Raw genomic sequence first — 20,440 nt, 5'->3', positions numbered from 1 at the left:
GCTTTTGCCTCAGAAGCCTGTTCATGTGCATAAATGCTTGGCATTCGAGGCTTTCTTTTTCTGAACCAGCAGTTCTGCTTTAATTGCAGCAGAATGGTCCAGTGCCTGAGCTATGGAAGTGGGATACAAAGCCCTCTGCTGTCTCCCTTCCCACTCCTGTCACATGTGATCAGATCACAGGTCTGGCGTACACTTCCACAAAGGACAACTGTCTCCGTACAAGTCTGCACCCAACCTATAATAAAAGTTTATACCGTTTTTAAAAAACCCTGTTAATTTGATTTGTGGTTGTAGATTAAGGTGTACAGCAAACAGAGGTTCCCGAGGAAACTACTTCTGCAGCTACCGATGCTTCTATATATTTTTTTTTCCCCTCCATCATGGCAGGGATCTGTGAAAAGGTGTACCGAAGCCCATATGCAGAAGGGTATCTGTACATCTCATGCAACCTCCAAGACATCTTTGTTAAATCCCCCTGCAGTTTGAGCAGAAAGAAAATTGGGCTGGGTGGTGGAGAACAAGAGGGCCATATTCTGAAAAGTCACATCCCTAATATACACAACAGAGATCAGAAGGGGCACACCGTGGAAACAAGAGCGCTGTGGAGTGCAGCAGCCTGAGGATTATCCGGATCATAAGAACAGCTCCGTGTAGGAGGAAAGCGATAGGCATTTCCGTGTAGTTCACAGGTTGTCACTTTGAAAGTGGAGGGTTCGGTCCTATTCCGACAAAAACATCAAGCAGCTTATCAAAAACGGCAAGGGAGAAATGTGATAAATGGCAGCATGGAGCAAATAGACTTGTTAAGAGGAGTTCAGTATCCTGGGATCTTCCGTCTAGCAGAGTTAATGCGTGCTGCTCTAGTCTGCTGCAGATCTTCAAGCTCACTGTAGCCTTTTTATAAACTGCTCCAGTTAACCCAGGGTGCCCTACTTTTTGAGGGTAAAGTGCTGATTCAGAATCCTGTAGATGGGTATTGCATAAGATCTGCAGTCGAGGCATGTAGGATCCACCTGAAAGTCAGTTCAGTGGGAGTTTGCCTAGCGATGGGCAAATCTGTCCATTTTGTTTTTTCTTAGCTACTCATTCTTTCAATTTCAAATTCAGTTCTCCTCATTTCCACTTCAGTATGTGTGCACTTTTTTTGAAGTCCGCATGAAAATTGTACATGTTTTTGCTTAATATATGAGGGAGGTTTCCACAGAGCACTAAACAGATTGTTCCATCAATTTCCCCTCTCCTCCCCCTTAGCGCTTCTCTGGGGATTCTCCCAACTTCCCCATAGAGCTGAATTGTGGGAGGGGGTAGCCCCATTGCAGTGGCAGAAGTCCTTGGTCTTGCTTCCGGTTAGTTGAATCTGGTGCTGTGTTTTGGGGTGTAGCTTTCCCTTACAATAGAAAGCATTTTTGTACATGACTTTCACTAATATAAGTATTTTGCACACACTTTCCCTCATATATACTTTGTCCTCTTTTTATTTATTTATTTTTGGTTGGAGAAGTGCATCACACCATTCAGAAAGAGCAGGTTAGCTGTGTTTTGGTTCGTGTGTTATTTTAGGAAGTGAGCATCAGGTAGACTTGCATTAAAATGCAAACCAAACTAATTTCTCCCCCAGTGTCTGCTTCCGATGTGTCCTTAGCGTGAAGAAATGCTTCTGTAGCTCATCCCCTTTTACTGGTGGGATGACAAACCTTTTCTTAATTAATGGATCTCTCTCTCTCTCTCTCTGGCTTCTAGCATTTGTATAACATAGAATCTGAGATGGATGAAGAAACAGACCTTGATTCCATAGATGGCAGCACGAGTGGCGCCTCCTCAGATGAGTGGGAAGATGAGAGTGACAGCTGGGAGACGGACAACGGCCTCATGGAAGATGACCACTCCAAAGCAGAGGAAGCTGAGCCTGAGGAGCCACCTGTGGAAGAGGTGAAAAAGGTGGAGGAGCAAGTTCAAGGTGCTGTGGCAATGGCAGTGGCCGACTTGGCAGCTGATAAATCAGGCAAGGAAGGGACCCCCAAGAGCTTCCGAGAGTTGAAGGAGGCCATCAAGATCTTGGAGAGCCTGAAGAACATGACCGTTGAGCAGCTGTTGACAGGCTACCCGACTTCTCCGACGGTCGAACCCGAGAAGCCCACCCGCGAGAAGAAGTTCCTGGACGATATCAAGAAGCTGCAGGAGAATCTGAAGAAGACCCTGGACAACGTAGCGATTGTGGAAGAAGAAAAGATGGAGGCCATGGCAGAGGCAGAAAAGAAGGAAGAGAGAGAGGCGCAGACGCAGACCCCAGTGACGTCAGAGTGGCCTAGCGAGACTCCTGTGCTTTGCCAGCAGAATGGAGGCAAGCCTGGCGTTACATTCACCAGTGCCAAGGGGGAAGTCTTCTCTGTACTGGAGTGTGCCCCAGGTGAGTGGCAGGCAACCGCCTTTCAGGGAAGGCAGTGCTGGACAATAAAGCGGCAGCATCCCTCTTTCATTCTATAGAAGCCTGTATTTAAAGGTGGGATAAAGGAAAACTTTGCAGAATTTGTGTCTGTACTTCAGCATGTGCCTCAACTTGCATTCAGTCTCTTGCACTTAATGGTCTGTTGCAAATAAACAACAACACTTTCAAAACACATTGCATTTTGTTACTGTACTTAGAAGCCATTTTATCCCATTGTTTGGCAGCTGCTACAACAACAACAACACCAACAACAATTTATTCATACCCCGCCCATCTGGCTGGGTTTCCCCAGTCACTCTGGGCGGCTCCCAACAGAACATGAAAAACACAATAAAACATCAGACTTTCACATGGTTGCCTTCAGGTGTCTTAGAAGAAAAGTCAGATAGTTGTTTATTTCCTTGACATCTGATGGGGGGGCGTTCCACAGGGCGGGCACCACTACCGAGAAGGCCCTCTGCCTGGTTCCCTGTAACCTCCTTCCAGTGAGGGAACCGCCAGAAGGCCTTTGGCGCTGTAGGTGTTTGTAGACTGTTACAGTTTGTAGACTGTTACACTGCAATTACCTGCATTTTACAAATATGCATTGTATTTTATCATTGCTGTTTTTCATGAGTAATTACCTATTGAGTAAAATTTAGTTTAGTAAAAGTCAGGTAGTCCTGACTTTTTACATTGTATCTTGGTGTAATAACTGGCCATGGATTATTCTTCTTTGTCTCTGAGAGGTGTTTTCATGGCTGAGCTTTTTATGTGGCCTGGGAGGAAAGATGTGATGGAAACACCTGCTAGCTTTTTTGACCACAAATAGAAGGGCTAGCATAATATTTTAAGCAATTTCTGACCAATATAAGGCAAAAGCAACACAATCTCCTTAAGGATAATTGCATGGTTGTGTTGGGTGGGAGGTTCTTTTAACCCACTGTCTTGGTTTTTTCATTGTCCCATTAGATAGCCATGCCTTTAAGAAAATGGAATTCCAGCCTCCAGAAGCCAAGAAGTTTTTCAGCACAGTGAGGAAAGAAATGGCCCTGCTAGCAACCTCGTTGCCAGATGGTATCATGGTCAAAACCTTTGAAGACAGAATGGTAAGTTCACACAACCAAGAGTGTTTTGGTACTCCTCATCCTTGTTAGAGCTGTCACCATTGAAACACAAGCCAGGATCCAAACGACGACTCCATCATCTAAGATGCATCCTAGTTGAAGGAACCATATCGTTCATTTGTGAAGACCTTGGCCAGCCTTCAGGCAGATAGAAAAAGGGTTTCATTTTCCTCCTGCAGCCATCAGTCACTAGCATCTCTGCTTCTGACTTGCTCAGCTTATACAGCAGTTGTGAATAATCCCATTATTGTGTCCTGTGTGTTCATCTCGCACTTTTGCATAGAGTACAGTGTAGAAATTTTGCATTCATTCAAACATAACTGAATGCTATAAAAAGAATAAAGAGCAGAAAAATGGCAATATATTCCAGAAAACTTCCTTAAGCACCCACAAAATTGACTGAAATAGCCACCGTAAATAACGAGAGGGGTTATCTATCACACCAAAAGAAATCTGGCATTCTCTTTGGCCATGGCAATGGCAAATAAATGCTTTCAATGTTGCATTCTGTTACACCAGCAAGTAAAATAACTCTTTTGCTAACTCGACAGGAACTAAATTCTAGGAGCTGGGTTAAGTTAAGTACTTTTGCTCTGATATTTTCATAAATGGAACAAGTGGGGGAGCAGGGGGTGAAGTTCAATAGCTTTACCAACACAGTGCTGTTATCTGGCATGCAGCCCATGTAATGTAATGTTGCTATTTTCCTAGTTAACACTGCAGAGGCTCCCCGGAAGTTGAAGTTGATTTTTCTTCATGGAATTATGCTTTGGCTTGTGATCTCTTCACAGGATCTCTTTTCGGCACTCGTCAAAGGACCTACACGCACACCATATGAGGATGGCCTCTTTTTATTTGACATCCAGCTTCCCAACATCTACCCGGCTGTCCCCCCTCTTTTCCGTTACCTCTCCCAGTGCAGTGGGAGGCTGAACCCCAACTTGTATGACAATGGAAAAGTCTGCGTAAGCCTTTTGGGGACCTGGATAGGCAAGGTAATACAACTTCAAACTATTTCCATTGGCTCCTCCAAGTACCATTGTATAAATTGCCTTAGGTTGCCCTTCTTCCCTTCTTCTTCTTCTTCTTCTTCTTCTTCTTCTTCATCTTCATCTCCTTCATCTTTTCCTCTCAAAAGACAAGGTTAGGGTGCTGTGCTAGCAGTCTGAAGATACTACTCTAAACTACAGTTTGCTGCCCATGCACATATCTCAGAAGTATATATGCACCCCTTAACTGTAGCTTGCGAGTGTTAAACCATTGGTTTAGTTAATGGGCTCCATAGCTTTCTGCTGGAAGGGCTTCCATTCTCCCAGCTGGTCACAGCCACAGCTCAGAGAAGTGCTCCTAAGTTTATGAAGGAAGCAGAACAACACATAGCAAAATGACACAAGAAGCTTTCGTCAGAAAATACTTCCTTTCTTCACGACACACTTTAGAGCTGACCTCACTATTAAAAGCTGACATGATATATAAGTGGAATCTCACTACTGAAATCCGTTGTGGCTCAAAACACAATCATTCCACCAGATCTTATATACCGTATTTTTTTGTTCTATAAGACTCACTTTTTCCCTTCTAAAAAGTAAGGGGAAATGTGTGTGCGTCTTATGGAGTGAATGCAGGCTGCGCAGCTATCCCAGAAGCCAGAACAGCAAGAGGGAACGCTGCTTTCGCTGCGCAGTGATCCCTCTTGCTGTTCTGGCTTCTGGGATTCAGAATATTTTTTTTCTTATTTTCCTCCTCCAAAAACTAGGTGCGTCTTGTGGTCTGGTGCATCTTATAGAGCGAAAAAATACGGTGCGTTGTCGCAACAGCGCCGTCTCTTGGCTGTGTCAAGTTCTGCAGCTGCATTGGCCTTCATTTGGCTTGCAACGTGCAGCTCACGTAGCAGCCCTGTTCTTCAGTGCAGTGATCTTTGGGCTAGTGGAGCAGTGTAGTCTCCGGCCACCAGGACCCAGCAATGCTACGGGCAGCCCTTACCACATAACTTAGAAGGTGATGCTCTGCCATGTGTGGCGTCACCACAGTTCTGAGCATCAGCACAGGTCTTGGAAACATAATGCAGATGTTACACCCATAATTACATAGAATGCCCATCCCATCCACATGATATTAAACTCATTGTTCTCATGTAAAGCTTTAAAATAAATAACATTAAATACATTGGCTTACTTTTTTGTTTGTCTATTCCAGGGCACAGAGAGGTGGACCAGTAAATCCAGCCTTCTCCAAGTACTCATCTCAATCCAAGGTAAATTCCCGTGTTGGAGCAGGGGAGAAACATGGGGCCCAAGAGTACCCTTCAGCAAGGGAATATGAGAAAATAGGTAGAATAACCTATTTCTTCCGCAGCTAGCTGACTTTGTAGGCTAATTTCATTACCCTATAATTGTGGATGCCCATACGCATTTACTTTCTATTTCATGTCCTGAAAGGAAAACCACCACCACCACCTAGACAGCTGCCAGCTCACAGAAGGAGCTGCAAGTAACTCCTTGAGCTTGGCTGGCCGTTAAAAGCCAATAAGCAACCAAGCCAGCCCACACAGTGTTTATTTTTGCATAGGTGGATTTTGCATCACTGTTGCTCTCTGCAGGTGGGCATTCCGCAGTCTACTTGCTCCAAGGGAAGGGCCACTGTTGCACATGATTCAGCACCCAACCTGGCATGTCCAGAGGCAGGTTGGAGCGCCTACATGAGTAGCTTTGTGTGTAGGATGTATATTTCAGGGGACAATGGGTCTCATGCAGGTATAAGACATTAAGAAGTGCATTCTTCTCATGAGAAATTGTTGGGTGATTTGTCCCCTATGATAATTTAACATAATTAGTGTGCCTGGACTATAACCATTTTCTAAGAAGCTAGGAGGACTTTCAGTTAGAACAGTTTGTCTACTGGCAGTAATTAAGGCACCCAAAACCCATAGAGGTGTTTTTTTTCTTAAAAGAAAACTTTCCAAAAGTGCTGTCACCCTGTGGAATTGTGCTTTAATTTTCATCAAAACTTTGCATGGTGGAGGTTTCAGCTTCATTACATAATGAGCCTAGTAATTCTGGGTTAGGATTCTGAAATGGGTGTTAAAACCACCTTAAATTTGGAGTAATTGTTGGGCTTCAGAGCCTGAATAGTTTGGGGTTTTTTTTTCAAAACTGAGGTTACTTCCACCCCTCCCTTAAATTCTAAATAGTGCTTCCATCTTCCTGGTACATTTAATTCCTTGCCTTTTTTTCCTTTTCCAGCCGTGTGCCATAGTTTGCTGTAAGGCAGCCGTGTGCATTTCCCACATCATTGCAAACTTCTAAATTCTTTGTTCTCCCTGCTCCCTCTTCTTCCTCCCCTTCCATTTTCTCACATCAGGGCTTATCCTAGTCAACGAGCCTTATTACAATGAGGCTGGCTTTGACAGTGACCGCGGTTTGCAAGAGGGCTACGAAAACAGCCGCTGCTACAACGAGATGGCTCTGATCCGGGTCGTTCAGTCGATGATGCAGCTGCTGCGCAAGCCGGTGGAAGTCTTTGAGCAGGAGATCTTCGAGCACTTCTGCTGCAACGGTTGGCGCCTGGTCCACCGCATCGAGTCCTGGGTGGAGACCAACGAGCTGGTGGAAAGGAGTCATGACCACATCAGCCTGGGAGAGCCTTCCTTTGTGCATTCAGCCTGCGGTGTTTTGGCAGAGAGCCCTCTAGATGGCATGGGGCCTCTGGGAGAGCTAGAGTTAGGGGCTGCTGCCGCCGCCGCCGCAGTTAGCCAGTTGCCTGACGGCAAGGAGGAGCTGGAAGACTCTGGTTGCGCGATGTCAACGCTTGCTGCCAGCGACGCCCATCAATATTCGGACTCGGAGAGCATGGGCCAGGCCAGGGCAACGCACTTTGCCAGAGACCCAACGGAGGAGGGTAAAGCTGCCCAAGACTCTGCTGCTCAGCCTAGTGTGAAACCAAAGAAAAGGAGAAAGAGCTACAGGAGCTTTCTTCCGGAGAGGAGCGGCTACCCCGACATCGGCTTCCCCCTCTTCCCACTGTCCAAGGGGTTTATAAAGAGCATCCGCGGAGTCTTGCAGCAGTACCGGGCTGCCTTAGTAGAGGCCAACATCCCAGAGTGGACAGAAGACAAATGAAACATCAGGTTAGGGGCAGACAGACGCACAGAAAAGGAGGGGAAGCCAGGAGGAAGCAGCTAGCAACCGTTGTTAACAATAAATAGACTCTCAGTGCGCTCATTCCTCCTCGGCTTGGTTTGTTATAGAGAAAGCAGAAGCTTCCATAACTCATTTTAGGCTCTCTCTCTTTCCCCCCTCCCACATTCCAGGTGCCCAGGATGGCTGAGCAACTCTGCACAGCGACATACACATGCACACACCCACACCATGCTCCTGTTTCCAGGTTGTTCCTGAGAGAATAGGAGCTGTGACCTTTCCATGCCGGATCTTGTGCGAAGCTGGCGTTGGATCTTCTCAACTCCTATTGGTGCAAAGGCACTCCCTCTTCCCTGGGTGATCCTCTTGGGTGCTATGGGTGATCTTGATGGTCGAGAAGGCTTTTGATTTAAGCCTGGGGAGAGCCTTGTTTTTATATCTTGTGAGGAAGATGCAGTGCTGTGGTTTTATATCTTGTGAGGAAGATGCAGTGCTCCTCTCTACCTTCAGACATAATGTCACTAAAGCCGGTCAGTTAGAAAGCCCTGAATAGCCCACATTTTCAGCTCTGTGCCAGTCCTGAGCGCTTTCGTGATTTGGTTCGCTGCTGTGAGCTGAGGAGATAAATACCCCGGAAATTGGTGTAGGCTTGGACTTTTGCTGCAAGAGAGCCACAAAGTGGTGAATATAAGGCGTTTGTTTTTGCTTGACTGTATGGCCACTTTGAGACAGAAGTGCTAGGTGAGCTGTCCTTGATGTGGTCCACACTCAGCACCTCCTCTCTGGCTTTCTGAGGATTACCTGCTGTCTTATTTAAAATGTACAATTTCTTCCGAACAGCATATCTCTTTCCACTTTGCCTTGAGAGGGGAATAGTGCATATAGCGTAGCCTGCTACTCTCCTGGATACATGAACACTCTGCTACCAACTCAACTCTGTACACCGAGGTACCTCAGGATGGCGCTGGAACAATTGCATGGTGCAGCCCACATTTTCCGATTTCGCCTTTCACTTAGGTGTTTGCAAAGTGGCAGCTCTGCCCGACATTGTATCTCCATGGACTTACACCAACCTTATAGCAACAAACCTCCACGCTAATATAGACAATGGGTTTCCCTAGTCCAGCATCCTTAAGTTACAATTGCAGCCTTTATTGTGAGTCACTGTTATTTCCTATCCCCTGATCCTAGGCTGTGTGCAACCACCACCGCCACCTCCCTGCCGGCTGTGGTACAGATCATGACTGGCGATACATTCATATTTTTGCATCCTAGATGAGGTTACATTCTGTTCCTTGTTCAGCATACCCACATCTTTGCACGGCGTCACAGTCACCCTTGTATTTCCCTTCCTCTGATCATGACCTGGGTGCCCTTCTTTCACCCTCCCACTTGAATAATCTAGTTCTGAACAGGGTGACACGAATCTTGTGTTTACTCGGATATTAGTTAGTTGTTCTAGTGTTGCAGATTAAGATTTGAGAGGTAGCGGTTCTCCAGTTGGGAGGCTGCAGGATGCGATCTTTTGTGGCCATGCTGGTAAAAGAGCAGCAAAAGAAATTAAGTTGACATTAGTACCCTTTGAGGACAGGGACAAGAAAGGATTTCTCCTTTTTTTTCTTTTTTGCTTGCATTGCCAGACACTCTGTTAATTGTGTGAAAGGGCAGACAGTGGGGGGGGGGATCTGTCTGTGTTTCTATGTGTCATCACATTCCTCATGCAGATGTGGTCGCGGCGCCTCTTCTCCCCAAGAGACAGAGGAATGGGCCACGTATTTTATTATGATGACACACTAACGAAAACAAGCAAGCTTTCCCAATCCCCCAATCACCTAGCTGCCCACCCTGTTTTGAGAAGTGGCTACTCTTCCATTTTGAGTAGGGGAGCAAGGTGGGAGGAGCCACAGAAGAGGAGGCAAATGGTGCTATGGACTGCAGAGAGCTGAGCTTCAAGGGGACTCCCTTTTTCCAGAGTGCAACTGAGAGCTGTATCTTGGGAAGATCTTGCTTACTCTTTCCTCCTCGGGATCTGCTGCCATCTTTTGCATTCATCAAGCACTGTCCCTTATCCTTGCTGTCGGGCCCCACCAGAGGCATGCACAGAAGTTTACACTTTCTTTTTCTATAAGCTTTTGAATAATGTGAAGCTCTCGGTTATGCAGTTGCTGGTGAGCACACACCGTGCAGCTATAACCTCTTTTTGGTGTATGTACGTAATAAAAGAGTGAAGAGAAATTTCCAAGAGGCAAATGCTTAAAACACCCCAAGAAGCCAAAGCATGAGGCACATTGTTAGTCTTGAGATGGGCTACATGATTGTGATGTATAAATTTAAAATCTTATCTGTTTAAGTGCTGGGGAGGGAGGGGAAAGAAATATTACAAAAAAAAGAAAAAAGAATTTCTAGCCTTTCTGTACAGTATTTAAAACTGATGGAGCTGTCATATTGGGGCAATGCTTAGAGGTGTGTTACTTTTGCAGCTGTGAATGCTTGGTTGCTTACAATATATGTATAAAGTATTGTGTGATTAATCTTTTTTTACTTGCAAACTTTGTTTGGCTAACTAAGATGTAGTAATAAAGGAGAGAAAGTGGCTTGCCATTACGTTCTGCCGCTGTGAATAGGTTTGGTTGTGCTTGCTGTGTCTCTGTCCATCTGGCGAGATTTGTATATAACTCGAATTCTCATTCGCAACTAAGAGGGATGTAGGCATTCCTGAAAAGGCTGGGAAAGGAGGAAGCTTCTTTGCCAGTCCATCTATTATATGTCATCTAGGGAAGGGGGAACCAGTCCTATAGCTTGTGAGTCACTCTCTACCTGTGTCTCCCACTGGCAAAGTTTCCCTGGAACCCTTCCCTTTGAGGCCCTTTAAGCATACCTGGTGTCCGATTCTTGCTTGTCCTATTGAGGTATGTGTTTCAGTGTTACGTTACTTGATTATTTTTGAGGAAGCCCTCAAAATTATGTGTAGTGACTCAGGCAATGACTGTCCTCACTGTATTCTGTGAGTCTCGGTGTTCCTTTGCACACTAATGACACATCCACCTGTTCACTCATGTAGCTGGAAGTGTGTTCTACCAGCAACCCTCAGCGGTGGGCTTTACCAAAGAAAACATGAAAATCGTTCACAACATCTGTGTGTACGTACATTTAAGAATGGTGACAATGACTTAGTCCGAACTTCTCATAGGTCTCCTTTCTGAAAACCCAGGCACACACCTCAGCAACTGGAATCTTAAGTTGCCCAGTTGGTGAGAGGAATGTCAGGACACAGCAAGTCCTGTACACATGTAAATCCTAATATCCAACTCTCAGTATTTCATGTTGTGTCCTTGCTCAGCCTCCCTGGCCCACACTGGAGCAGAAAGTAAAATGTTATTTGGGAAGGTCATCAAATGTAAACAACATTATTAAATATTAGTTGACTAAAATTCTGTGGTGGTACTCGCTGACCCTAGCAGGAGTGATTCATGACCATGTGAAACTAATATCTGGAAAGGTTTTCTTTCTTTCTTTACACATTTTCTGATCATCTAGTTTCTGTTCTCTTCCAGGAATACGAGTCAGGAGGCAGACAGTGCAATCAAGGTATAGAGGAGCATTCAAACCACATGACTCCTGTGGTTATACAGGTCAGACACAAACATATGAATTTGTTATCTGGGGTGAAAGAACTAGACGTTCCAGAAAAAATATATAAGCCAGTTCCTTTGCTCCAGTAAACATGCCACTCAGCACTGTGCTATGCATCATGTTTACTTTTTTCCATGTAAATTGAACTAGCTAGTCATCATTCATTGCTTTCAAATAAGAACTGCTGCAGTCTTAACTGATTGGGGTGTTTTAAACAAAAAATGCGAGTTTGACTGTGGTTTTTCAAGGGTTTTTATATAAGAGATATGGGTAAGAAAGAGTGTCTCTTCTTCCCCACCTTTCAATATGTTTCATCACAATCTCCATTCTTCAGTCTACTGAGGATTAGTTCCGCTGTTGCCCGGTGTGATAAGACTGCAAAACCCAACCCACCCACCCACCCCCCATGTACGCTCTGCAATCTGATCACCCATTTTTCTTTGTAGAGGCAGAATGTATGAGTGGAGACTGCACATGCCGCTATACATCTGGCCTCTGCATAACCTTGTATGCTCCGTGTCCCCTGGGATTCTGTGCTATCTTGTGCACCAGCCTGGCTTCAAGGCACTGTATATCCAGTATATGTCGCAGAAGCCTCCAGACCCCGGGCCCCATCACCATAAGGGCAGAATCTCCAGCAGTTTTAATATAAGGCAGGGTGGGAGACCAAGCCATTGCCTTTGCCGAAAAATCCAGGCATTCAGACTGGTTTGATAAAATGTTGAGGTCCATTTGTGGCTCTTGTCACAAGGACCATACGCTGGCTTCAATTATAACAAAGCTTCTAAGAGCTAGTGTATGCACTACAGCACACAGCTTTATCTATAACATCTTGGCTTAATGTCTCTTTATTGCAGTGGTACCTTGGTTTAAGAACAGCTTAGTTTATGAACAACTTGAATTAATAACACTGCAAACCTGGAAGTAGATGTTTTGGTTTGTGAACTTTGCCTTGGAAGCAGAACATGTTTCGCTTCCTGTTGAGTGTGTTCCATTTGTAAATTGAGTCCCTCACTGCTATGAGAAAGCACACATTGGTTTAAGAATGCTTTGGTTTAAGAGCAGACTTCCGGAATGGATTAAGTTCGTAAACCAAGGTACCACTGTACAATCAAAGCTAATTGTAGGATAAAAACAATATGGTAATGTACTAATTTAAACATATTCTGCATAAACTCAAATGTGATTTCATAGCATCATAAAGCTCAAAGGGATCTCAAGGCTGTGTGGGCCAACTTCTTGGTACTACAGCATCCCTGATAGGTGACCATCCAGTCTCTGCCCATAAACTTATAATGCAAGAGAATCCACCACCTTCTAAGACAGTGTCTGTTCCACTGTCAGGTAGCTTATACAATCAGGCAGTTCTCTAATGTTTAGTCCAAAGCCACTTTCTTGAAATTCAGGGCATGTGGTTTCGGTCCTACCTTCTGCAACTACAGAAAACAAACTTGTTCCATCATCTTATGTGACAGCCCTGCAAATATTTAAAGATGGCTATTGTAGTCCTTTATTTTTCTCTTCTCTAACCCTATTCAATGCCACCAACCTTTTTTGTATAGGGACTTGGTCTCCTGAGCTCTCAGCTCCTTAGTTGCCCCCTCCACTGGACATGTTCCAGTTTGTTCAATCTGAGTCTTAAAACTGCAGTGCCCAGAAGTCGGTAGCAAAACATTGGTAACTGTTTTTGTGTCAATTCCACCAATTTGATACTAAATATTTAAGGGATGGTTCTCGCAGCTGCTCTGAGAGTTATGAAATCAGGATCACTGCCCATCCGACTACTTAATCCTCTTATTTCTTTACCTAAGGTATGACTGCTGCATCATGAGATCTGTATTGCTGCTTGCTTTTTAGCAGTTAACCTGTGGCCCACCAGCTGATGTTGCACTCGTAACTCCCATCTGCCTCAGCTAGCACTAGGACCACAAGTCAAAAGCTAACAATAAATCCTCCTGTCTACTTTTTTTTGGTAGGAGTGTGTGTGTGTGTGTGTGTGTGTGGGAGAGAACACCAGCTTTAAAAGCAGTTGTGCTATTAATCTTAACTTTCTAAAACAAAGAATCCTTGTACATTATCTGAATTTTTCACCATTAGGTTGGTGTGCAAGTACAGTAATGTTAGTCCACCTTCATGTGTGGGTACCTCTGACAAAAATCACCCTTTTCTGTTAGGACTCTTCATGGACCACTCCAATTTTGTCTGCATTTACCTAATGAATAACTATGAAAATATGGACAGGAATCATTTCAGCCATTTTTGGCAATAAATTTCTTATCTTTTTACCATCGTCTGCGAGATGATATACTGGATACCTTGAGAAAAGCAGAGGTGCCAGTTTAGTCCAAATTAAGGTGCTAGTTTTGTCATAGTATGGTAGGAAAGTGGCAAGCATGTCAGTTTGTTGATGTACCCACTATGGGAGAAAGTTAGCGGCTCTCTCATTAGTCCAGTGTTACTCACCCACCTGTCATTTGCAGGCAAGACTAAAGGATTTGTTAAGATATGCTTCCCTTTCCAAGGGAACAACCTAAAACTTAGCATCAAGATTACTGCTGGCATCATTTTAACCTTAATTTTTCAAGATAGTGCTTTTTTTCTTTTGGAAAAAGGGTAAATCTTTATTCCATCTCTCCTTAAGAATATAATTGGCTGCTACGTACAACTTTGGGTGTGTGTGAGAGAGTGAGTTTATTTTAAAAAAAATTACAGGAGGATTAAAAGTGGTCCCCAAAGTGGCATTGGACTGAGGCATTTTTATTCACGTAGCCACTGCATTGGGATGACAGCAGGTTCTCTGCTTCAGCCGCAGTTGGTGTGCATAGAAGGTTTGATATTGGATGGAGAGGCAAAACAGAGCTATGGTCTTGGAGACCTGCTTCATCTCTTCCTCTGGGCAGTGCAGAGCAGGAAGACATTGAAACTGCAGGGAAGAGTGAGAGTCTTATGCCCACCGGAGGACAGGCTCCACCATTACTCGTGTTGTAGTTTCAAAAAATGGCTCTGCAAGCCAAGTTTCCCCTGAGAATTATCCCTGCCAGAGATAGTGTTGATGATGTGCAGCATCGGGGGTCCTCCCACCCCGCCCCTTCAACTCCCTGTGCTACTGATGACGCGGGCAAGCCGCCTGTGCATTTGACCTTGCACAGGTTCGCAGGGCAGCAATTCTCCATCCACAGTCATGGAGCCCTTGCGCACCAGGGGCTCGAGCCGAAAAGCTTTGACAGGCACATAGTGGAGATAGGGGCTGTTGAGAGCCAGGTGCGTCCCTTTATCCATGGCCATGAAAAACTTGACCATGGAAAGCCGGGAGACCCCCGCCGTGACGTAGAAGAGGTGGATGGCATCGTCGTACAGCTTGGCTTGGGGGGCCAACAGGAGGTCTGCTCCCAGGTGGGAGTGTTGGATGCAAATGATGGAGACAAACTCCTCCTCCGGGGCTACAGTCCAGTGCTCAGGAACGGGCTGCTCAAAGGGTACCAGCAAGGAGTCCTCGAGCAAACAGCTCTTGCTGCTGGCGCACGAAGAGACCGACGGGAAGAAGCTGTATAGGGACTTCTTGCTGCTGAAGGAGAACTGTTCGGAGTGCAGCGCCGACGGGGAGCCGTGTCCCACCGCAGAGGGTGAAGAGCCAGGGCTGGGGCTCTGGTCGCCGCAGGGCAGGTAGGAGAGGCGGCCCTTGTAGACCTGGAGCGTCGTCAGGAGCTGGAATGTGCCCACGGTGAAGCGGGCGCCTCCCAGCTTGCGGTACCTCTCGCTGGCAATGTCCACGTCGGAGATGAAGCCCCAGCCAAAGCTCAGGAAGGAGAAGAGTCGCTTGCCTGAAGCCGTGTGGAGGGACATGAGATCCATGGGGGCGTGCAGGCCTTTGCAGAGGAAGTAAGTGCAGTTCATGAGCAGCTCCTCCTTGTTGAAGTGGCCCTTGCTGCAGCAGGAGAAAGAAAGGGAGCGCATGAAAACAGTGGCATGGAAGGGGCCAGCCCATGGGTAGTTGGAGCTGGAATATGGTCAAATAAAGAAGTGGTTGCACAAAAGGTCTCCTATCCTGAAAGTCAAAGGTCCAAGTTACCTTCCTCTTCCACAGGGTGGGGGCTGGGACAAAACAGTTTTTGGACTCCTGCTTTGGTGTCCTTGTGTGCTGCCAGTACAGTGGTACCTCTGGTGTGGGAGTCAACCATACAGTGGTGGTTTCGCTTCAGCTAGGTCATCACACAGGAAGCACAGTATCAGGGTTCTGTTCTCTCAAGCATTCTATAGGCGGCCCGTTGTCCCAACAGCCCCTTGTAGCCGCATGAAAAAAGGTGGGGCTGGGATGCAGCAGCAGATGGACAAGGGAGCAGCGCCATATTGCAGCTGTCAGGTTTCATCATCTGAGACTAGCTAGAGTGACCAGAGGGCACTGGACTCCCCCCACCAACATGAATCATCAAAAGTGCCCCCCCCCACAAGTAGGGATTTGTGGGTGTCCCATTATGGCTTCTTAGCTGATGCGCCTTTGGGGCAAAGACACACCTAGAGGCAGCAGTGGGAGAGATGGGAAGCAGGGCCAAGGGCATCGGCTCTGCGGAGAAACTAGCTCCAATTGACCTGTTCTTGACCCTGAAGCATTTCCATTCAAGCCGTTCATTATACAGACTACTATACAGAACTGAAGACAGGAGTGCCTGGCATGCTCTGGTCCATGGGGTCACGAAGAGTCTGACACGACTAAACAACAACAACAGTACAGAACTACTACCTGGGTTTGCTGGTTTCCCCCTTAGCCCCTACTGACAGGCTTGCAGCATAAAAGGACAATTTCATGAATGTGGCTCTGGGAACCATGTTGGTGGAAGATCAGGGTAAAAAAAGAATGCCCCAAAGACAAGTTTCTACAGTGCTAGGTTTTATAAGTGAATGTTTATACCCATTATCAAGTGCTTAAACATCTTCCAGGCATCTGATTCACAACATCTACTGAAAACCAGTAGGGAGGGAGAGGTCAGTGTTGCCACTTTGGTGGCAGGAGAAAACTAGGCTTCCATACAGAGGATATCAGAGGTTTGATCTGTTTAGCTCACTATTTTCTGCAAGGTTTCAAGGTAGGAGCCTTCCCCAGTCTTGCCTGGAGAGGTCAGGAATTGAACATAGGGCATTTTCTATGAGAATCACATGCTTTACAGATGAGCTATACACCCAGTAATTCCCCCTGCTGCCATTTAGTGTTGTTACTGTACAAAATCCGTCATCTCCAAAGGGGCTGCAGATTCCCCTACAATAAGATATTACAGGCAAGCAAAGCAACACTATTTAACTTTAAAGAAGAGCAAGCAAGATGGTGGGCCTGAAGTGTTTCTTGAAACATCTGGAAGGCACCAGCTTGGTTACCCCTGTGTCAGTGTCCTAAGCATGACTCACTTTGCTCTCTTGGACTGGGCCCAGATATGCTCTCAAAGCCTTATTTCCCTGAGAATTACGCAGCAGCATTAGTTGGGGTGCAGGAGCCAGGTGGCTGAGCCAGCAGGACAGGGAGAGAAACACCCATTAGCGACACCCTCGACCCACCTCATTGCCTCTCCCCTCCCTCCTCAAGATGAAGCCCACTAAGAAATGAGGATTAGTCACAGAGCAGATGGGAAAGGTGGCCAGCTGTGGAAGGGGCAGAGGCCAGGGCTGGGGGATGTTGGTTGTGATTGCAGGGAGCAGATCGAAACCTGAGCTGAGGACTTGTAATTAAGCTTCTTTTGTGAATGCACATTGTCCCCCTGATGCCCTTCCTCTTTGACAGCAGTGGTAGGAGATTACAAGACACCATTGGCTGTCAAGCAAAGTCTGTCAAGTGCAGCTGCCTTGCCAGCCCCACTAAGCAGAAAGATGTGCAATAAACAGGGCAGGAGCAGGTACCAATCTTGGTCCAGCTGCAAGCCTGGTAGAATGTTAGAATGAGCAGAAGACTGGGGGTTCCCATAGAGTTTCGGTTTTCTGAATGTCTCCTTCCCCTTCTATTCTTTGCAGAACAGAAGCCTGCAAAAGGATATCTGCAACTTTGCAGCTTACCATTGCACCACACAACTTAGCCTTCATGCAGGATCTGTTTTTATTTAACCACTCAGTGCTCATATACAGCCCTGAGCACTCAGTGTGAAATGTGGGCTGGCTTTTTGGATGAGAGCAGGAGATGCCCTTTGCTAACTCTCACCCTATGTAGCCTTTGAAATCATGCTGTCCCATGACCCACCTTTCATGCTTTCCTCCAATGTGGGAACTGTATTGGGGCTCCTGCATCTTTTTAAACATCATAAATTTTAGATTGACAAAAGAAAGATAATTCAGCATGGAGGGGTTGTTCTGGAAACTCCCAACATTGCTTGGAGCTCAACATAACTGTGGTGGCTGCTAGAAATCAGCCATGTGTGGGTGCCAGTACACACACACACACACACACACACACACAATTTCATGCTTTTAACCAACTGTAAAGCAAGGTGTGCGCAAGTAGGATTCTGTTGGTAGTGGCACCTGCACACCACCAGTTCAGCATGTGCCATAAGCCAAATGGGTGGGAAGTAGTTTAACGCACCCTCACTTACCCCAAGGCCTGAGGTTCCTAGGATGGAGAAGCCCCAGGACCCAAACTTCACACATGCAATTATGGGTACATTTTGCTGCCTGAAGCTGGAGAGTGCACACACCCAAACTCCACAATTTGTTAGTGCCAAAGCCAGCAAAGCTGGCGGGTGAATCTGCCCCCAGTATTGAAGAGGAAATGGAATCTTCCACCTGAGAACACCAGGTTAGTTGAGCAGGTGTAGGGCAAGCTGTGTGGCACACTTGACCCTGTCCTCCTCCAGCACCTTGCCACTGCTTCTTCTTGACCCACAGCATTCACTTGAGACAGCCACCTCCCCCTGCCTGATGGTAGGGCCGGCCCTGGAAACACACATGCAGAGCTGCCACGGGTCCAACCGCCGGTGATGCCTTACCTTGTGTAGTGATTGAGAGAAGCAGCCAGGGCATTCCCAGAACCCCCTGGGAGGATGGCAAGAGGCTTCTGGATAGCAGATTCCCAGTCGGGGCGCTCCATCAGTCCATTTATCACCTACAAAAAGTATACGTGATAGCAAAAATGTTTACTGGAAAGGAAAGGATAAGGGAACGAGGTGTTTTTTTTCCACCTCTTACTTGGCTTGGTCAGCACAAAAATGGCCAGTTCATTTAAAACTCCAGTCTTCAGGGTGGTGGGGTCAGGCCTTAGGTTATGTACATACAGGTACTGCAATTCAAACTCTGAAAATCTGCACGCAAAACCCGCTGGTTTATACACACCTTTCTAAGAGTACATCTCACTGAATTCAATGGGACTTGAATCTGCTTGGACATGCACAGGATGTTATTAGAGGAGTGTGTGTTCCAGGCACACCTCGTAGTTACAGTATTTGAAATGAGAGGACATTAATAAAGAATATGCTACAGGTGAGAGTTCAGTCAAGCTATCCCCAACCCTTGTCAGGTATGACCAGCCTTCCAATGACAGAATGCTCTAACTTCTACCAGTTCAAATAGTCAAGCTTTCAATTCACTGTAGGGTCATTCCATATCAAGTGATCCAACTTTGTTACCTCATGTCACCCATTTTTCTGAATGTTTTGTACTCTTGTTGAATGATCAAAACTAAATTTAAATCTAAAAATTTAGCTTTTTATCTCATCCCATTTTTGAGTTATGAGGGCCTGAAATTTCAAAAAAAATGACAACTTTGGCCTTGTCGGACTACGCAAAAACCTTAAAAAGCTGAGCCCAGCATTGAGATACGTCAAAACCATGAACACCAATCTCTTCAGAACTTCATGGGCTTTAATATGATATGTTACAAGATGGACTTAGATTTAAAATTTAAAGTACGTTACAAAATTTTAAAAAGTGATTAAAAAATTAATAGGATTATGGATTTTCAAAAAAAGTATTGCTTATTTCATATTTCTAAGATCTACCTGCAATATTACATCATGAGATCACACTGGGAGGAAAGATTTTGTACATACATGTCTGCCTTACTGGCTTCTATTTAGGATAAATGGGTCTTCTTGGAGTAAAATATAACAGAAAAAACAAAACTTCAGACTGTAATATCAGTTAATTCAGGCATTTCTTTAGAAAGTTATGTAATTAAAAGGTATCTGAAAAGCTAGCCAGGCTTTTCTTTTAAAAATGTGTTCTAAAACGGAGTGATAGCTTGTTGTTGCGTTATAGAACACACGCTTTGAAAGTATTATTGTTAGTACTTCATGAAAATTGCAACAAAATACATATGTAACCGAATTTGACGTATCTCAACTTAGTTTTGATCATTCAACAAGTGTGCATACAAAATATTAAGAAAATTGGATGACATGAAGTAAAGAAGTTGGATCTCTTGATATGGAATGACCCTGCAGTCAAATGCTTGGATTGAACCCACCATTGGAAACCATATACACTCCACATTCACAAAATAAGAACACAGAAGCATCTTAGAGTTCTGCATCAGAACCTGCATTTAAGCTGCACTTCTATTGAACACTGCAACTTTTGGATCGCTTCGCCATTAGCAGGCTGCTTATTGTTCTCAAATATCTTTCCATAGCCATGAAGACTGAGAAGACTCTTTAAGAAAAAGGAAGGGGAGTGGGTATTCTATCAGTTTCTGAAGCAGAAACTACTAGATTTTGCCTTGTGTAGCACAACCTGCAACCATACAGAAATTTTCCACAACTCTTTTTAAGGAAAGGGTTGCAAGTTTACTATGGTTTTATCCTTTGATTGCTGCCATGCAACATGAATCCAAATCAAACTGGTCCAGTACCAAAGGTGCAAACTTTGGTAGGGGAGGGGAAACACGCAAATATTTAATGTGAATTGTTAGGCATTAGTTTCCACATTTTAAAAAACTACCCATATGAAATTTGCAAACATAAATCGGAGGCCTTCCCTCATTTATTTTTGCAACCTCCTTCCAATTTAAATCCTTTCCGGCCAGTGCTGCCATACACTTACCAGAGTCAATATGGAATTGGGTTCCCATACCTGTTTCCCACTGTGCAGCAGGAGGAGGACATTTCAACGACTGCAGGACAGTGGGAGAACTGTGACCTGCAGACTTT

General features: G+C 45.3%; 2 protein-coding genes across 9 annotated transcripts in view; one reads left to right on the top strand and one right to left on the bottom strand.

Annotated features, from left to right (window-relative positions):
- UBE2O (ubiquitin conjugating enzyme E2 O) overlaps positions 1-20,440 on the top strand; it is an 85,631-nt gene that overhangs the window by 55,434 nt on the left and 9,757 nt on the right. For 2 of the 6 annotated variants that reach the window (XM_053376009.1, XM_053376011.1), the window contains exons 15-19: positions 1,741-2,407; positions 3,398-3,534; positions 4,344-4,547; positions 5,749-5,806; positions 11,243-11,320. In XM_053376009.1, coding sequence (XP_053231984.1) covers positions 1,741-2,407; positions 3,398-3,534; positions 4,344-4,547; positions 5,749-5,806; positions 11,243-11,320 — 1,144 coding nt within the window. Of the gene's footprint in view, positions 1-1,740; positions 2,408-3,397; positions 3,535-4,343; positions 4,548-5,748; positions 5,807-6,912; positions 10,314-11,242; positions 11,404-13,132; positions 13,230-20,440 lie in introns of those variants that run through there. The other 4 variants (XM_053376007.1, XM_053376006.1, XM_053376010.1 and 1 more) reach the window with 3 other exon arrangements.
- Positions 13,994-20,440, bottom strand: part of SPHK1 (sphingosine kinase 1) — a 47,686-nt gene continuing 41,239 nt past the window's right edge. For all 3 annotated transcript variants that reach the window (XM_053376012.1, XM_053376014.1, XM_053376013.1), the window contains 2 exons: positions 18,284-18,399; positions 13,994-15,246 (listed from right to left, as the gene is read on the bottom strand). In XM_053376012.1, the coding sequence (XP_053231987.1) occupies positions 14,412-15,246; positions 18,284-18,399 (951 nt within the window). In that variant the 3' untranslated portion in view covers positions 13,994-14,411. The remainder of the gene's footprint in view (positions 15,247-18,283; positions 18,400-20,440) is intronic.

Source organism: Podarcis raffonei, chromosome 2, assembly GCF_027172205.1.
Source record: "Podarcis raffonei isolate rPodRaf1 chromosome 2, rPodRaf1.pri, whole genome shotgun sequence".
NCBI lineage: Eukaryota > Metazoa > Chordata > Lepidosauria > Squamata > Lacertidae > Podarcis > Podarcis raffonei.
Note: the sequence above shows the minus strand (reverse complement) of the source record. Positions and strands in the feature narration are given on the sequence as shown.